Below are 16,678 nucleotides of genomic sequence, written 5' to 3'. Positions count from 1 at the left end.
TCTAAATGTTGGTGACCTATTTGAATATATTTAAAAGTCTGCTAGCCAATCAAAATGCAATTTTATTTGCAGCCTCTGGATACAGTTGGAGTTATAGAAGAAGTCAGAGTAGAATGGCTCTTCCCAGATAGGGAGTAGCATGAGCAAAGCCCACATGCCTCTTTTATCTCCAGTTATATGAAAGAAATTCCTGTATATTCTTATATTTGTCACCCTGAGCTATGTACTATATCCAGGACTATCAAAGAATATATCGCCAGGTAAAAGACAGTGCTTAAACATAAGATTCAATTGCCTTTTTGTGTGTAATTTAGACTTCTAATAAAACATTCTTCACGCTTAGGGTAAAAACATTTATTCACTGTCATCAATATACTTGCCATCTATTTTCCCCCATTTTAGGGACAGCTTTGGTAATTGAATAAGAATGCACACTTATTCACAGTTCACCCCACTCTACTGTGCTTGGTAGTTATACAATTAAACGTGGCCTGGAAAAAACATGTTTTTTAGTGTGAAAGCATTCAAATTTCTCTGAATAAATCTTTTTTTGTTTTTTTTTTTTTTCCTTTTAGACAGAGTCTCTCTGTCGCCCGGGCTGGAGTACAGTGATGCAATCTTGGCTCACTGCAACTTCCGCCTCCTGGGTTCAAGCGATTCTCCTGCCTCAGCCTCCCAAGTATCTGGGACTACAGGCACCCACCACCACATCCAGCTGATTTTTGTATTTTTTAGTAGAGATGGGGTTTCACCATATTGGCCAGACTAGTCTTGAACTCCTGACCTTATTATCCACCCGCCTTGGCCTCCCAAAGTGCTGGGGAATAAATCCCTTTTTTTGTCGTGTATAGCATTTTAACATTTCAAGGGCTTTCACATCTGTTACATCATTGAGGGCCTTTTCTGAGATATTCTGTAAATAACTCAGATTCTATAAAATTGAAAATGGAGCACATTTGTGCAAGATCAAGGTGTTTTTTCTCAAGTTTTATATGGATGATTTGAAATACTCCATCTTGACAAGAGAAAGCAGCATTCTGATGCCTTTGCTCCTGCTGTGCACTCTCCCAAAATGGCACTTTGTTGCCAGCCCATAGATGTTTCAGAGCTAAAGCTGGTTTCCCCCTGAACATTTTATAGTTTGTGATACACCAAATGTACATCCCACTCTGGCGGGTTTGAAGTCTCTATACCTACCTCGCTTTCCACATCACATTGCACACACCTAAGAGGAGGAGCTTTTTCATCAGGGTATGTGAGTGCCTTCACCTGGCAGCTGAAGTTCTTGATAAGGAAATATTCAGGGAGAGTGTTGCCAGGATCAGAGTATCTCAATTAGCATAGAGATAAATTTTAAATCAGGTGCTATGAAGTCAGACACTCATAGTTTTGATTCTCATTTTAGTCATATACTAGCTGTGTGACCTTGGGCAAGTTACTCAACCCGTTTCTTCATCTAAAAAGATGATGGTAAAACATTTTTCATGGGTTTGTTAGACAGTACTGATAGTGAGAAAACACTTATCAAGAGCCTGGTATAGTGCCTGGCCCACAGTGAGTATGAAGGTTACTGACCTTTTCCTTCCCTTTGTCTCCTTGTTATTTTAAGCATTCCTCACATTCCTGTCCCTCCAAGCTCGTTTATCTAGTTCCTTACCTTTAAACTAGTTCCAACCTAGTAACTCAGTCTTGATTTACTCATAGATGATTGTGAAGAGAGCCAGGCTTTGGAATCTAATACACTGGAGTCAGAATCCTTTTCTTAATAGATCTGGGGCCATATGGGACTTTCTTGGGTTATTTGAAACTCAGTTTTCTCATCTCTTAAGTGGGGATAATAAAACTTAGTATCACATGTACTAAGAGGATCAAATGAGTGAACATATATAAGACACCTAGACTATTGCCAAAACATGGTAAATGTTCAGCTGTGGAATAAATCAAAATCACTCTAGAGATAACTGCAAAAGGTTTTAAAAGCTAGTTTCAGACAGAGAGATGAAGCCTAAACTAAGAAAAGTATAACTACATCTATGCTTTCTGCAAATGTCAGTTTGGAATTGGGAGAATGTTGGGTAAGCTGGGGATATGACATTTTATATCACCAGAATTCAGAGGTTTGAATACTACCAAGTATTTGCCCAAACCTCAAATGTGGATTATTTCCTCATTGTAGTCTGTTTCTTTATACATTCCTGTCCAGCAGTCTGATGCCTGAGCTAAAAATAGTTCTGAGGGCCCAACCGATGGCCAGAGCATCCTTCTTCACAAGTTGTACTTTGCCTGTCTGAAAGCGGACAGATTGTTTTTCCAGGACATTCCCACAGGGCAGCATCGGAAGAAAATCCACCCTCTCTCTGGCCTAGCACTACTAAACCAGAGGTCAGCAAACTTTTCCTCAGTAGGGCCAGATAGTAAATAATTTAGGTTTTGTAGGCCACATATATTCTCTGTAGCACATTTTTCTTTGTCGTTTTTATTTTAAGTAACTTTTTAAAAATGTAAAAGCTAGTCTTAGAGAAAAATAGGCCATAGGTCACACTGGGCCCAGAGATCATAGTTTTCTGACCTCTGCTCTAGACTTTAGAAGGGAGAGAGGGAGGGAAGAAGGGTGGCTTGAAACCTTCATGAACTAATGCCTTCCTTTTAGGGAAAAGGAAAAATAACCACCCTCGTTTTAAAAAAAATATTAAAGACATGAAGTTAGCACCTTTGCTTGTATGGTACAACTATATTGTCTAGTCGGTTTTTTAGTTGTTTTATAGTGAGACCTCATCACACTGCTGTTTTTCATTGGAAACTGATGAGGAACATTGTAAAGCAGATGGAGCACAGACTGTAGAAATGAAAAGCACAGAAGAAAGAGCTGTGTGAAAGAAATATTTAATCATAACATGAAAAACTCATAGTGGCAACTTTTCCATTATGTTAAATTTTCCTCATTTCTATGTGTTCTGAGTATGTGCTTAAAAAGCGAGGTTGTAATTTTCTATCTTTGTGCCCATCTCCCATCGGTTTTTGATTTTGTCTTTTTGCAGGACTATGACTTGAGCCAGCTGCAGCAGCCTGACACTGTGGAGCCTGATGCCATCAAGCCTGTGGGAATCCGACGAATGGATGAAAGACCCATCCACGCCGAGCCCCAGTATCCGGTCCGATCTGCAGCCCCACACCCTGGAGACATTGGGGACTTCATTAATGAGGTACAGAGAGACGCTCGTTTTCTCTATAAGAGTTTTCATTTCATGCTAATGGTTAGATCTCTGTAGGCCACAAATTGCTTGGAATACAGCTATATAGTTCACTAAAACATACTTGTGTTTCTGAAGTTTATCTTTGTGTGAAAGCAAATGTGGCTTCATTAACAAAGAACAAATGTAATTGCTTTGATCAACCAAAAAGAGATCTATCAATTAAGATTCTGCATTTGTAAAATGACATACATCATATATTATCAGAATTAGTCACTCTGTCTCCAAGAAGGATTTTTTTTCTAGATTACAAGTAATAAATAGACTAACAATATTATAGTGCATTCTAATTTCATTTATTAGCATTAATAAATGAAGCAGTAGTTCACTTTAATTTTCTTCACACTGTACCCTTTGAATCCCACAAATCGTGAGAATTCAGTGCCTGCCCAACAACTCCATCAAAAGAGATTAGTTGGAAGAGCTAAATTAAATATTATATAAGTGATTTAAATACTTGTCTAGTTGAGGAGTTTTAAGAGCTTCTGTAAAAGGAAGCTATTTCTCTGTTGCATATAACAGATATGATTTTCACTGTCAAAATTATTATGACATTCTTTTATTACTGACCAAGAGTTCTGATACATTTAAGTTTTGAAGTTCAATGATTTATGCTGCTGCTTCTGATCATGTCTGTAGTCTTACTGTAATTCTTTTGAATTTTTATTGTGAATGTAAGAGAACACTACATATTGATGTTGATTGTGAATATATGGCAGAACTCCTGTTTTCTGGTCATATCATTGGTGTCTCCAAGATCAGAATAGGTCTCAGTGCATTACAAAGTGGAATGCATCTGTTGTATATGGCCTTTAGTCATAGGCTGATAAGACTCTTGTATCCTGGGCTTCCTCAAAATTCATATAATATTAAACATAATTTACATTAGGTTTTTAGATATACTTATTGCTTGTAGAAAAAATTTTAAAACAAAATTAGAATAGTTGCCTGTCTCTATAACTATCCATTGCTGTTTATTCCTAAAATATATGCTGCCTTCCGAACATATGTATTCATTTCTGCTAAATAGGTAATAAGGTTAATTTGTAGTTGACATGATTTAAAAACACATGGAAAGCAGAAACAACAGAATGCCAGTAACTCCCTCTATCCACAGAAATATGTCCTGACTTTGCCAGCTCTTAGTTATATATAGATCCAGTTAGGAGAATTTGCAGAAATTTATACATATATGCCTAGATCTTTTAGAAAAATGTAAGAGTGCTTAATGATTTTATTTCTAATTTTGTGTTTGTCATCATAAGAAATTGTTGAGTTATTCTGATGGTTGTCAATTCAAGATATAGTGAATCTTTTGACTGTAGGTTTAGGAACTGGACTTTAAAATTTTTTTTTAATTTTTATTTTTATAGAGACAGAGTCTCACCAGCCTGTTTCCCAGGCTAGTCTTGAACTCTTGGGCTCAAATGATCCTCCTGCCTCAGACTCCCAATGTGCTGGGATTACAGGCATGAGCCACTGTGCCCAGCTGGAACCATACTTTTTTGAAGCCAGAATTCTAGCTTAAGTATAATTTAACAAATCCTTACTAAATATTTCTGCCTGTCCCTGAAGTACCAGTGTTCTGTGGGATTTCATTCCATCCCTGATACTCTTCTTTTCTCAGTGCTAAAGATCAAACAAACAGTAAGGTTTATTTATAAGGCTATTCCTCATCTGAGTCCTGCCTTCTTCTACCCCTCACCTCCCCACATTCCCTTTCTGTGCTGCAGCCCCACTGAACTATTTGCAGTTCCTCAAAAGCATCACACTTTTGAATATACTGTAACTTCGGCAAAGCCCTTACCTAATTGTCCATCTGCAGGACTGCCACTTCGCCTTCAGGATTCAGCCAAAGCATTTCTCTGTGAGGCCTTCCTTGATGCTTGTGGGAATGGATAACAAGCTGCCCCTCGGGTCATAGCCCTCACCAGCTGGGGTGTAACTGTCAGTATTTCTTTCTCCCACTCAGTATGTGAGTTCTCTCCAGGACAAGCGCTATTTCTTGTTCATGTTTTTATAACTTAAACATCTAGTATGTTACCTAGCTCTTAGATTTTTATCATTTTCAGGCCATTCGAGTATGCACTCTGGCCAATGTGTAGGGCATGATGCTATGGGCGCCACCCACTTCACATCTGATTGAGATTCAACGGATACTGAGTCTAGAGCCTTTCATCCTACTTGTCAGATTACATTCAAATTCTGAGTTTATGTTTGAGTGTGTGTTTGTGTGTGTGTGTGTATGTCTATGGTCATGGATTTTTTTGTTGTTGTTCTTTTTTTTAACAATGACTAGCTCTTCAGTAGATAGAAAAGAGCATCTAGTCAATAAGTTTCACTTACCCAACCCTTCTCGGCCACAGTAGGAGGAGTTATAGTAGGAATTTCCATTTGGAATTTTCTTTCTCCTAAACAGTGCTCAGGTACACAGTTTATTATGGCTGGAGACCGTTAACAAACAGGTGTGATTACTTATATGAAAAACTTTGTTCCAAACAACTGACTGCAAATTGACTTCTAGAATACAATCTCTTCCTAATTTGAAGATTATCTGCATATGTGAAAAATGTCTCATTGTGAAACTATCTTGAGCTCAACGTAAGATCATCCATTCAGCAAATCACTATTGAATGTCTATGTGTGTAACATAACTGTGCAAGTAATATATAGACAAAAGCATAGACATCGATTCTCTTTGTGTGTATACCGTACTTTGTTGCTAGCACGATATTTGTGCAATGCAAATGTGCCAGTATCCGAAGCCTTATTTGCCAGGCATAGGAGGCCAATTTTGTCTGGTTCTTACTTGGCTTTCCAACTTCATCTCAAGGCCCTCACCACCCAGCATCTGGCAGGCTATCTACAGAGAACTCCACTTGTCATTTACAATCTCAGCTTACAATTTCATGCTGGTGCCCATCTACATGATGTTCTTCCTGTCTAGAATTCCTTCCCCATTTTTCTAGCATTGGGTGAACTTCATTAAGTATTTACCAACCCAGGAAGGGTCAGGCATACAGAGTATGGGTTAGACACCATCCACTGGCATCCCATGGTACCCAGAACTCACCTCCCTCAGATCACAGATCCCATGGTTCCATCCTGCCTCCCCGCAATCCCTTCTGTGTTCCAGGGGAGGGGAGACAGGCTTCTCCCTGGAGGGGCCAGTATTGGGCACAGTGATTTGGTGAACAAGTGAATGGATGAAAGGATCCAATTTGGAAATAATTCCAAAAATGGCAACTAAATCCATGAGTGTGTGTGTGTGTGTGTGTGTTTTAAGAAACAGGGTCTCTCTCTGTTGCCCAGGCTGGAGTGCAGTGGCACAATCATAACAAACTGCAGCCTCAACCTCCTGGGGTCAAGCCATCCTCCATCCTCAACCTCCCAAAGCGCTGGGATTACAGGTGTGAGCCACAACACCTGGCCTAAATCCATGAATTCAGATATAATTACAAGATAGAGAAATGTGGAGGAGAGGAGGAACCAAATATATTCACCTAGAAATGCCCCTAGAGTTGGAGACAGAAAATCTAAGGAGGTAAGGTATAATAGAAAACAATCAAAACAGTTTTAAGGAGATGATGGTCAGTTCTGTGGGACTTTTAAGGGAGATGAAAGTCTGATGTAAGTCAGAAGGCCTAAGCCAGTAATAACTCTCCAAAATACCATCTAGACTCTTTCATCCAAGATAACTGTTAAGACTTGTTCAGTGTCTTCATTTACTGGACAGACAAAAATGAATACTTTTAGAGTTTTAAAACAGTTGAAAGCACCTAGAAAGAACTCAAGCACATTTTATAAAAATATTTAAAAGGCACACAAATTTATTTATCTGCAGGTCTTATTTGATTTAGCAGAGCACCAAATGTTCCAAAGGAAGAATAATATAGTGGTGATTATAATTGGAGTGCTTTTATAGATGTAAGGAATAAGAAAGCTCATGAGAACATTTTCTAGTTTGTTTATTTAAATAAGGAATGAATGTTGCCTTGAATCTCAAAAATGATAACTTATTTCCAGTCTGGTAGGCAGAGTAAAATAAGTCACACGTTTTTGAATTTCAACTGCAGAATTTCATTCTGTTTTGAATTTTTAAACATGACCTTCAGAGTGAAAAGTTCAAACAAATTCATTTAATCTCAGCCCATCAGTTAGATACTAATATACCTCCAATAATTTTACTAATACTAATCCTGTATATTTCTTTGTAAAAAGAAATAAACTTCTTTATATATATATATGTATATTTTTCTGTTTTCACGCTGCTATGAAAAACTGCCAAGCCTGAGTAATTTACAAAGGAAAGAGGTTTAATCGACTCACATTTCCACAGGGCCTCAGGAAACTTACAATCTTGCCAGAAGGGAAGGCAAACACATTCTTCTTCACATGGCAGCAGGAGAGAGAAGTACTGAGCAAAGGGAGAAAAGCCCCTTATAAAACCATCAGATCTCATGAGAATGCACTATCATGAGAGTGGCAGCATGGGGGTAACCGCCCCCGTGATTCAATTACCTCCCACCGGGTCCCTCTCACACATGTGGGGATTATGGAAACTATGGAACTACAATTCAAGATGAGATTTGGGTGGGGACACAGTCAAACCATATCATTGTGTGTGCGCACACGCACATATACACATATATCACATATACACATATATACATATATAAAAAGATTTTTATTATGTGTGTATATATGTATTAAATAGTATATGAAGTATATTTCTCTACTCAAAAGTATAAAAAGCAACTGAATAATTCTGTTAAAAGACCTCCTTTTCATTAATATTGTTTAAAACTTATGGAAGCTTCTTACAACTTGCTTGAAACTACTAAAGTTTAAAATGCTTGTCTTTTTCTCCTATTAATTAAATTTAATTTCTCTTTTTAAAAATATCTCATTCTGGTCTTATAGAAGTTGGGCATTTGTGTAAATTCAAATCTAGCCATCCCACCTAACAGCTCTGTTACCTTGCACAAGGTCAAGATCCTTGCCTTTAACCTTTTCAGTTTTCTTATTTGTAAAATGGGAATAGTAATAGAACCTCCTTTTAAGATTGTGTGAGAACTAAACGAGATTATCTTTGTAATGTGCTTCATATAGTGCTTGTCACATAGTAAAAATCTCTTATTATTGGTGTCATATTAGTAACTATTACAGGTAAGTTACCTTTTAGGAGTAAAAGATTTTCTGCTGTTCTCTAATTGTAAGAAAACAATTAAAATCCACTCCTTCTGCATCAAAAATTGCTTTAAGTAAAATGAAATTCCCAGAAAGAGGGGTAGTAATGTTGGCCTTGATATGTTCAGTTCTACTGTAATGTAAGCATGGTGTACTTTTATATCCACATGTCTTAAATCTAGATTCTAGCAGTTTCTGAAAGGAGTGGATATAAATATGAAGAAGATGCTTCATATTTATGACCAGGAAAAACTACGCCCAGGACAACAATGCATAGTTACCTTATAGAATACCTGTTGAATGTCAGGCAGTGTGTTCATATTTATGACCAGGAAAAACTACACCCAGGACAACAATGCATAGTTACCTTATAGAATACCTGTTGAATGTCAGGCAGTGTGTTGGACAGCGAGATGTGAATACAAAACAGCCTCTGTTGAAAGGGATATCGCAATCTAGTGTCATCCAAACAAGATGATAAAAGTAGATGAGGCCGGGCACAGTAGCTCACACCTGTAATCCCAGCACTTTGGGAGGCTGAGGCAGGCAGATCGCTTGAGCCTAGGAGTTTGAGACCCACTTCGGCAACCCGACAAAAAACCCTCTCTACAAAAAATACAAAAATTAGCCGAGCATGGTGGCATGCGTCTGTAGTCCTAGCTACTCAGGAGGCTGAGGTGGGAAGATCACCTGAACCCAGGAAGGTCAAGGCTGCAGTGAGCCATGATTGTGCCACTGCACTACAGTCTGGAGTACAGAGTGAGACCCTGTCTCTAAAAATAAAAAATAAAAAAGTAGAAGGGACCAGAGAGACCACAGGAATGACTCCTAGTCATGGTTGGGGAAAAAAGATCTGTGCAGTAGAAGTGATATTTTTAATGAGCTTTTGGATGGATGGATGGATGGATGGATGGATGGATGGATGGATGGATGGATGGATGGATATTAATCAGATAAAAAATATAAGAAGTATAATTCCAAAAAAAATGAATAAACAACATAGAAGTGCACAAGAACATGATGCTTTGGGGTTTGGGGGGATTCCCTTTGGGGGTGCATAATTCAGTTGTGGTTGCTGGAGCTGAGAATAGCTGAAACAGAAAAGGTGGGTAAACAGTCTTGGTTCACTGAATGCTTCTAAAGAGTTTTACTGTATGCTGTAGGTTACCCAACAGCAGGCATTTGAGTTAACACCTTCCAGTTTTTTCCCTCTTTGTGTACTTCTGTTATTTTCTTAAACTGTTTATCAATTTTTAAGTTAATTTTCTTAAATAATTGTTGTAAAGTGTTCATGCACCAAGTAATCATTTTTCCCATTGCCGGGGGAACTCTTTCATTTGAAAGGAGTCATAGAGAGCAGTCAGAGGTCTTACCTGCGGGAGTGATATCAAATAACGTTTGAGAGAGAAACCAATAATTTGTAGGAAAGAAGCTGGAATAGTGCTGGAGACAGGTGAAGACCAGTTAGGCAGGCTTTTTCTCTTGTCCAGGCAGGATATAATGATGACCTGCACTAAAGCAGTGGCACTCGGACTGTAGAAGACAGAATGTAAAGGAAACAGTAAGACCTCTTTTCTTTTACATCCCTCATGTGTTTCTCACTAGATGGTGTGGGTTTTTATCCTCATAAAAGCATGTCTCCGCCCATAAAGCCTGGGATCAGAAGTCTATAAATACAAGCTCAGCAAGAATTCAGCCAGAGCCAAGCTCTCTCGCTCTGCAGAGAAGCCTCAGTCTTTAGAAAATAGTTCAGCTTTATCCAGAATTCAAGATCTACCTCTCCAGGAAAGGTGGAACAAGAGGATACTTTGCTAAATTTAGTCAAACCTAGAGAAACACAGGCGGTTAGTTTGTAAATTTGGTAACAGTACATCCTGTGAAATAATGCTCACATCCAAGAATAAAGGAATCCCATAAGGGAGAACCAGAAGGTTCTGTTGCCCACTGGATTTCTTCTGTACATTCACTCAGATTTCGTGCCTGTTACTGTCAGTTTCTTAGGACTTCAGTGCGATCTTTTTAGAATTACCAAAATATTACCAAGAGTTTATATAATACCTCGTTCAGAAGAGTCATATTTTATTCTCAGATAAAAATCAGTGCTATCCAAGTGGAAGGGATTTAAAGTACTTAACCTGCATAGAAAGCTGGCTTGCCTAAGAACTCTTGAAAAGTTCAGTGATGTTGCCCTTTTGTAATTATTAAAACATAAGGCAATGTGCCGTGCCCTAGCATAGCACAGTGGTCTCTCTCTAATGGATTTTATGGCCTTAACCTCTTTAAAAAAAAAAAAAAAAAAAACAGAAATAAAGAAAACAGAGATTTGTAAACTACCAGGGTGATCAGAAAGCCAATGCAGGAGCTAAAAAATAAAGAAAGAAAATAATATTTTTTAGACTCTCAATAGTGGATATGGGAGTTGATTATCACAAGCATTATATTTATTTTAAGGAATTGAATTAGGTGGCTTAGTCATTTGATGAAGAGTCCTGGGGTCCGTGAACACACCAGGGAAGACCAGACCGCTTCTTGTGTTTATTCCCTGGATGTAGTAAACACAGGCCATCCCTTTTTTCTCCTCCAAATCCAGACACACTTGAGGCCTTGCCATTGACTCTTTAGGGCTAATTTGAATCTTTTTTTTTTTTTTTAACTTGTCATTCTCTTTTCTATTTTTTTTTTTTACTATTATACTTTAAGTTCTGAGATACATGTGCAGAATGTGCAGGTTTATTACGTAGGTATACACGTGCCATGGTGTTTTGCTGCATCCATCAACCCCTCATCTACATTAGGTATTTCTCCTAATGCTATCCCTAATTTGAGTCTTAACCTCTGCATATTTCCAGTTTGGTGTTGACATCATAAGGATTGGGCCAGGGCTCTGTGTGTATTTTCGCTTAATAATTAAATTGTGGTAAAGCAGATGACCTGAACAAAGTGATCTTAGCCATTGTCTCTGTTGTCTGTATTATAAAGCAGTTGTCATAATGAAAATTTAATATTTGTTTTCAGGGACCCATTTTCCTTATCAGGAATTTCCCTGATTTTTCTTGTTTTTTCTTCAGATCCTTCTTGGGCCTACTTGTATGACCCCAAGTCAGGCAATGCTGAACTAAGGGAATCCCCTATTGCTTAAATTTGCGGTTGCTAGATTTTGTAGGGAAGAGGAGTGTAGGCTAATATGTGAATATCAACTCCACAAGGGCAGCCATTGGATCTAGCTCATTAGTAGCTGTGTCTCTACCAGTTAGCAGAATACATTGCAATAATATTAATAGATAATCAACAAATAAAATCTTGAATCGAATGAATAAACAGAAACAAAATGAATGAAGGTGCATTCTTTGGCTTTTGTTAGCTAAGGTACCAATCACTGACCACTCCAAAATATTGCTGCTTATAATAATGAAGGTTTACTTCTTACTTAAGGTGTAAGTCAGCTGTAGTCTGTCAGTGACTCAGTTCCTGATCCATATGTCTTCTTCGTTTCAGGATCCAGGCAGATAAACTTCCCATCTGGAGCAGGCCATTCTCCTGGCAGAGGGGGAAAGGAGGATTAGTGGAAGGGTGGAAACACATTAGATAGAGTTCTTGAAGCGGCTACTTTTCACAGCTACTTACATTGCATTGGCCAAAGCCAGTCAGACAGCCAAGCCTTATAGTGTAGTTGGGAAAGTAAACCTTGACCCCAGAGAGGCACTATGGGAGTGTGGGTGTGTGTTCTGCCTTCAGAAAACGGGCAGTGAATCACTGAGGGCAGTAACACAATCTACCACAGAAGGGAGTTACAAGTTTTGAGAAATTGTACGTTGTGGTTCTCAGTCTTAGCAGAATTGCCTTGTAGCTTAGTCTAAAAATAAGATAAAATCCTATCTAAAATTATTTATGTTGTATATATCAAAGTATTTTGCTGAAACCTGCTTTATTTTATTTTACACAGGCTTTTCTGGAGTATAAACACTATAAAATGACATGAGGAAAAATAGTAAAGTACTGCTAAATTTCATGGTTAAGATTGTTAGTAAAGAGGTACCTGGAGATGAGAAAACTGGTCATGTGTACTTTTTTCTCTGATTTTTGACGTGAGTCAAACAGCTGCCATTTTGTTTCTTAAAATATATCTTCACTGTTTCTTATTTTTTCAAATCCCAAGGCAGGACATTTTTCTCAAAGCTTAAATTTTTTAAAAATACTAACTAATATTCATTGAGCTCTACATATGCCAGTCACTGTGGTGAGCCCTCGGGTCCCTTTATTGCATTTGGTCTTTATAATAGTCTTATTATTATGATTACAGTTGTAGATGAGGTTATGCGGAGGTCCCACAGCTAGCACTGGGGAGAGCTAAGGTGTCATCTCACAGTCTGATCTCTTAACCACTACACCATACTGATTCTGACCTTAATTTTTTTGCTCTTCTTCCCTGTTTCTCCTTTGTAACTTTGAAAGGATAGATGAACACCTGCTCATAAAAACCCATGTATGCGCTCATAAAATGCATGTGTATTGGCAGGCTTGATCTCTCAAGTAGGACTGTCTGTGACAAGTCTTAGATAGGTGAGGCCATATAAGCCAACTAGCATTTGACAAGTAGAGTGTGGAAAAAGCAAACAATTGTTTGGAGACTAATGTTAGTAATGTTAGTATATCTAGGAGTACTAGAATGGAATTGGGAAAAAAATTAGAAAATATACCAAAGGACCTAATACTAAATCCTTAGAAGTTTTGCAGAGCATAGAGACTCTAATTGTATATTAAAAAGCATCTGCTTACAAAAGTTACAAATATAGATAGTAGTTATTTCCTTGTTTCTTTTTTCTTAAAATTCTTTATAAGAACCAGATACGCATGTTATTTTAGATTGACAGGAGTCCTCCTCTTTTCAGTATTTATACCATGTACAGATATTGGATTATGACATTTCTAGGATTTTTTGGAAGTTAGAAGTTACCCTATTTTTTAAAATACCAGTTTACAATTAATCAATTAATTCCACATTTTATGCTATGTTAGTCACATGAATGATTTTCTGAGTATCTCCCTTTATGTAGTAATCACATCTGACCTGTCTTCAGTCTTCCTTTGATGTCCTTCCAAAATTAGGTCAAATACAATGCTACTTTCTCTTTGAACTCCTAGCTCTTAATGCTGATGTGAATTGTTTTCCCCCACAACCTGATGGCTTTTGCTTTGACTTCATAGTTTTGTCACTTGTCATTTGCTTCACACAGTAGTAATACCTGTTATGCTAGACTGTAAGCCTGTGGAGGGACATGGACCACGTGGTACTCATTTGTATGTCTCTTGTATTTCAGTGAGGTGCTTTTTTTAACTTAATCTAGCAATGCTGCTCTATATATTGTTATTTAAGATCCTTTCTTCTCTGCCTCAAGCAGGGCCATTCACTTCTGCCACCTGTCCAACTTATTACCCAGTTAACTCCCTCCCTTCATAAGTCTTGGCCTCCCTGAGCTTGACTGCTTAGGGCTGTTTCTTTGCACAGGAAAGATATAAGTTAATTTTTGTCCAACTTTCAAATGGTTATATCCCCCTTTTCCATGTGTTGAAAATGTGGTCTGTAAATGGAAATTTACAAAGAAGTGTTTGTTTGATCCCATGAATTCATTAGGATCTGCTTGTGGTTTTGTAAATTGTAACCCTCTCTTAATGCTTTCATTCTTTGTGTTTCCAAATTGCAGGGCCTTAAAGCGGCTGACAATGACCCCACAGCTCCACCATATGACTCCCTGTTAGTGTTTGACTATGAAGGCAGTGGCTCCACTGCTGGGTCCTTGAGCTCCCTTAATTCCTCAAGTAGTGGTGGTGAGCAGGACTATGATTACCTGAACGACTGGGGGCCACGGTTCAAGAAACTTGCTGACATGTATGGTGGAGGTGATGACTGAACTTCAGGGTGAACTTGGTTTTTGGACAAGTACAAACAATTTCAACTGATATTCCCAAAAAGCATACAGAAGCTAGGCTTTAACTTTGTAGTCTACTAGCACAGTGCTTGCTGGAGGCTTTGGCATAGGCTGCAAACCAATTTGGGCTCAGAGGGAATATCAGTGATCCATACTGTTTGGAAAAACACTGAGCTCAGTTACACTTGAATTTTACAGTACAGAAGCACTGGGATTTTATGTGCCTTTTTGTACCTTTTTCAGATTGGAATTAGTTTTCTGTTTAAGGCTTTAATGGTACTGATTTCTGAAACGATAAGTGAAAGACAAAATATTTTGTGGTGGGAGCAGTAAGTTAAACCATGATATGCTTCAACACGCTTTTGTTACACTGCATTTGCTTTTATTAAAATACAAAATTAAACAAACAAAAAAACTCATGGAGCGATTTTATTATCTTGGGGGATGAGACCATGAGATTGGAAAATGTACATTACTTCTAGTTTTAGACTTTAGTTTTTTGTTTTTTTTTTTCACTAAAATCTTAAAACTTACTCAGCTGGTTGCAAATAAAGGGAGTTTTCATATCACCAATTTGTAGCAAAATTGAATTTTTTCATAAACTAGAATGTTAGACACATTTTGGTCTTAATCCATGTACACTTTTTTATTTCTGTATTTTTCCACTTCACTGTAAAAATAGTATGTGTACATAATGTTTTATTGGCATAGTCTATGGAGAAGTGCAGAAACTTCAGAACATGTGTATGTATTATTTGGACTATGGATTCAGGTTTTTTGCATGTTTATATCTTTCGTTATGGATAAAGTATTTACAAAACAAAGTGACATTTGATTCAATTGTTGAGCTGTAGTTAGAATACTCAATTTTTAATTTTTTTAATTTTTTTATTTTTTATTTTCTTTTTGGTTTGGGGAGGGAGAAAAGTTCTTAGCACAAATGTTTTACATAATTTGTACCAAAAAAAAAAAAAAAAAGAAAGAAAGAAAAGGAAGGGGTGGCCTGACACTGGTGGCACTACTAAGTGTGTGTTTTTAAAAAAAAAAAATGGAAAAAAAAAAAAGCTTTTAAACTGGAGAGACTTCTGACAACAGCTTTGCCTCTGTATTGTGTACCAGAATATAAATGATACACCTCTGACCCCAGCGTTCTGAATAAAATGCTAATTTTGGATCTGGTGACTGGTTTGAACTTTTTCTTTTCTACTTGAGCTGCTTTGAATGTTGCAAAAATCCCAAGTACTGGAGAACAACAGTACAAAAAGTATGTATTTGTTCTTGCACTATTCACCATTGAAACGCGTAGCATGGCAACCATGTACGGTGTGCAGCAGAGAGAATCATTTTGGACCTTCCCATCATCATAGAAGAAAAACATCAAGTGATTCAGGAATAGACCCTACTGGTGGTGATAGAAAAATCACATCCTTTACCTTCAGTGAACTTCAGTGTTAATTCTTAATATAACTCATGTTTTAATTTGTTTCTGCTCAAGCTAATTGTTCTGTTGACTGACAGGCCTTTCCCATTAAAGCCACCACCATAAGGGAAACTTCAGTAAAGTGGGTTATAGGACTGAACCTGGAAACTGCAGTGGACACCTGGAATTCTTGTGCAATTCATTGAAGCCATTGTTTTATGTACTTAGTGAAGCACACGGATTTGACTGGCCTTTATCCATTGACTTGATCATTTGCTTCAGTTTGATATAGTAATGGTTGCAGAGGGCAACAAAAGGAAACAATCTTGCTAAATTTTGTAAAATTGTTTATGTATCTTACTATGATTCATTCTGAATTTTAAGAGGCAAAGGAATTCTCCACTTGTATTTATCTGTTTCTTAATCATCACACCATATAGTCTTATACTGTACACATTGAAAACACTTATATAATATACCTCCTCTAATTAACTCTATATTTTTTGCTTAACATAAAGGTTATTTTATATTAGACAGTGAAATTTACTTTTCTATTGATTCACTTTGTAGGCAATACTTGCTTGTTACTTTTCTAACCATTAAATGCCAGAGCTTGCCTCTGGGAATTTCCATAATGAAACTTACTAAATTTGCTAATCCGAATAGTCTTTTCTAAAATTGATTCTTAGACTGTGCCTCCATGCTGTTGTACATCCAAATGAAACTGAACTATATTTTCAGATTCATACATCGTAACACTTAATGTTTACACCATTTAGATAAACACTGTTTAAATGATTTTCTTATGGTTGATGTACAATTCACAGGCCATATCTAGTGTGTATATATATAAACTTTAAGTGTTTGTAAGGTTTTATATATACACAATC

At 37.4% G+C, this 16,678-nt stretch overlaps 1 protein-coding gene across 1 annotated transcript in view; it reads left to right on the top strand.

The window, feature by feature from the left end:
- Nucleotides 1–15,547, top strand: part of CDH2 (cadherin 2) — a 227,875-nt gene extending 212,328 nt beyond the window's left edge. The window contains exons 15-16 of the mRNA XM_054460840.2: nucleotides 3,039–3,203; nucleotides 14,144–15,547. Coding sequence (XP_054316815.1) covers nucleotides 3,039–3,203; nucleotides 14,144–14,350 — 372 coding nt within the window. The 3' untranslated portion in view covers nucleotides 14,351–15,547. The remainder of the gene's footprint in view (nucleotides 1–3,038; nucleotides 3,204–14,143) is intronic.
- Nucleotides 15,548–16,678: the final 1,131 nt, after the last annotated feature.

This window comes from Pongo pygmaeus, chromosome 17 (assembly GCF_028885625.2).
Source record: "Pongo pygmaeus isolate AG05252 chromosome 17, NHGRI_mPonPyg2-v2.0_pri, whole genome shotgun sequence".
In the NCBI taxonomy this organism is placed as follows: domain Eukaryota; kingdom Metazoa; phylum Chordata; class Mammalia; order Primates; family Hominidae; genus Pongo; species Pongo pygmaeus.
Note: the sequence above shows the minus strand (reverse complement) of the source record. Positions and strands in the feature narration are given on the sequence as shown.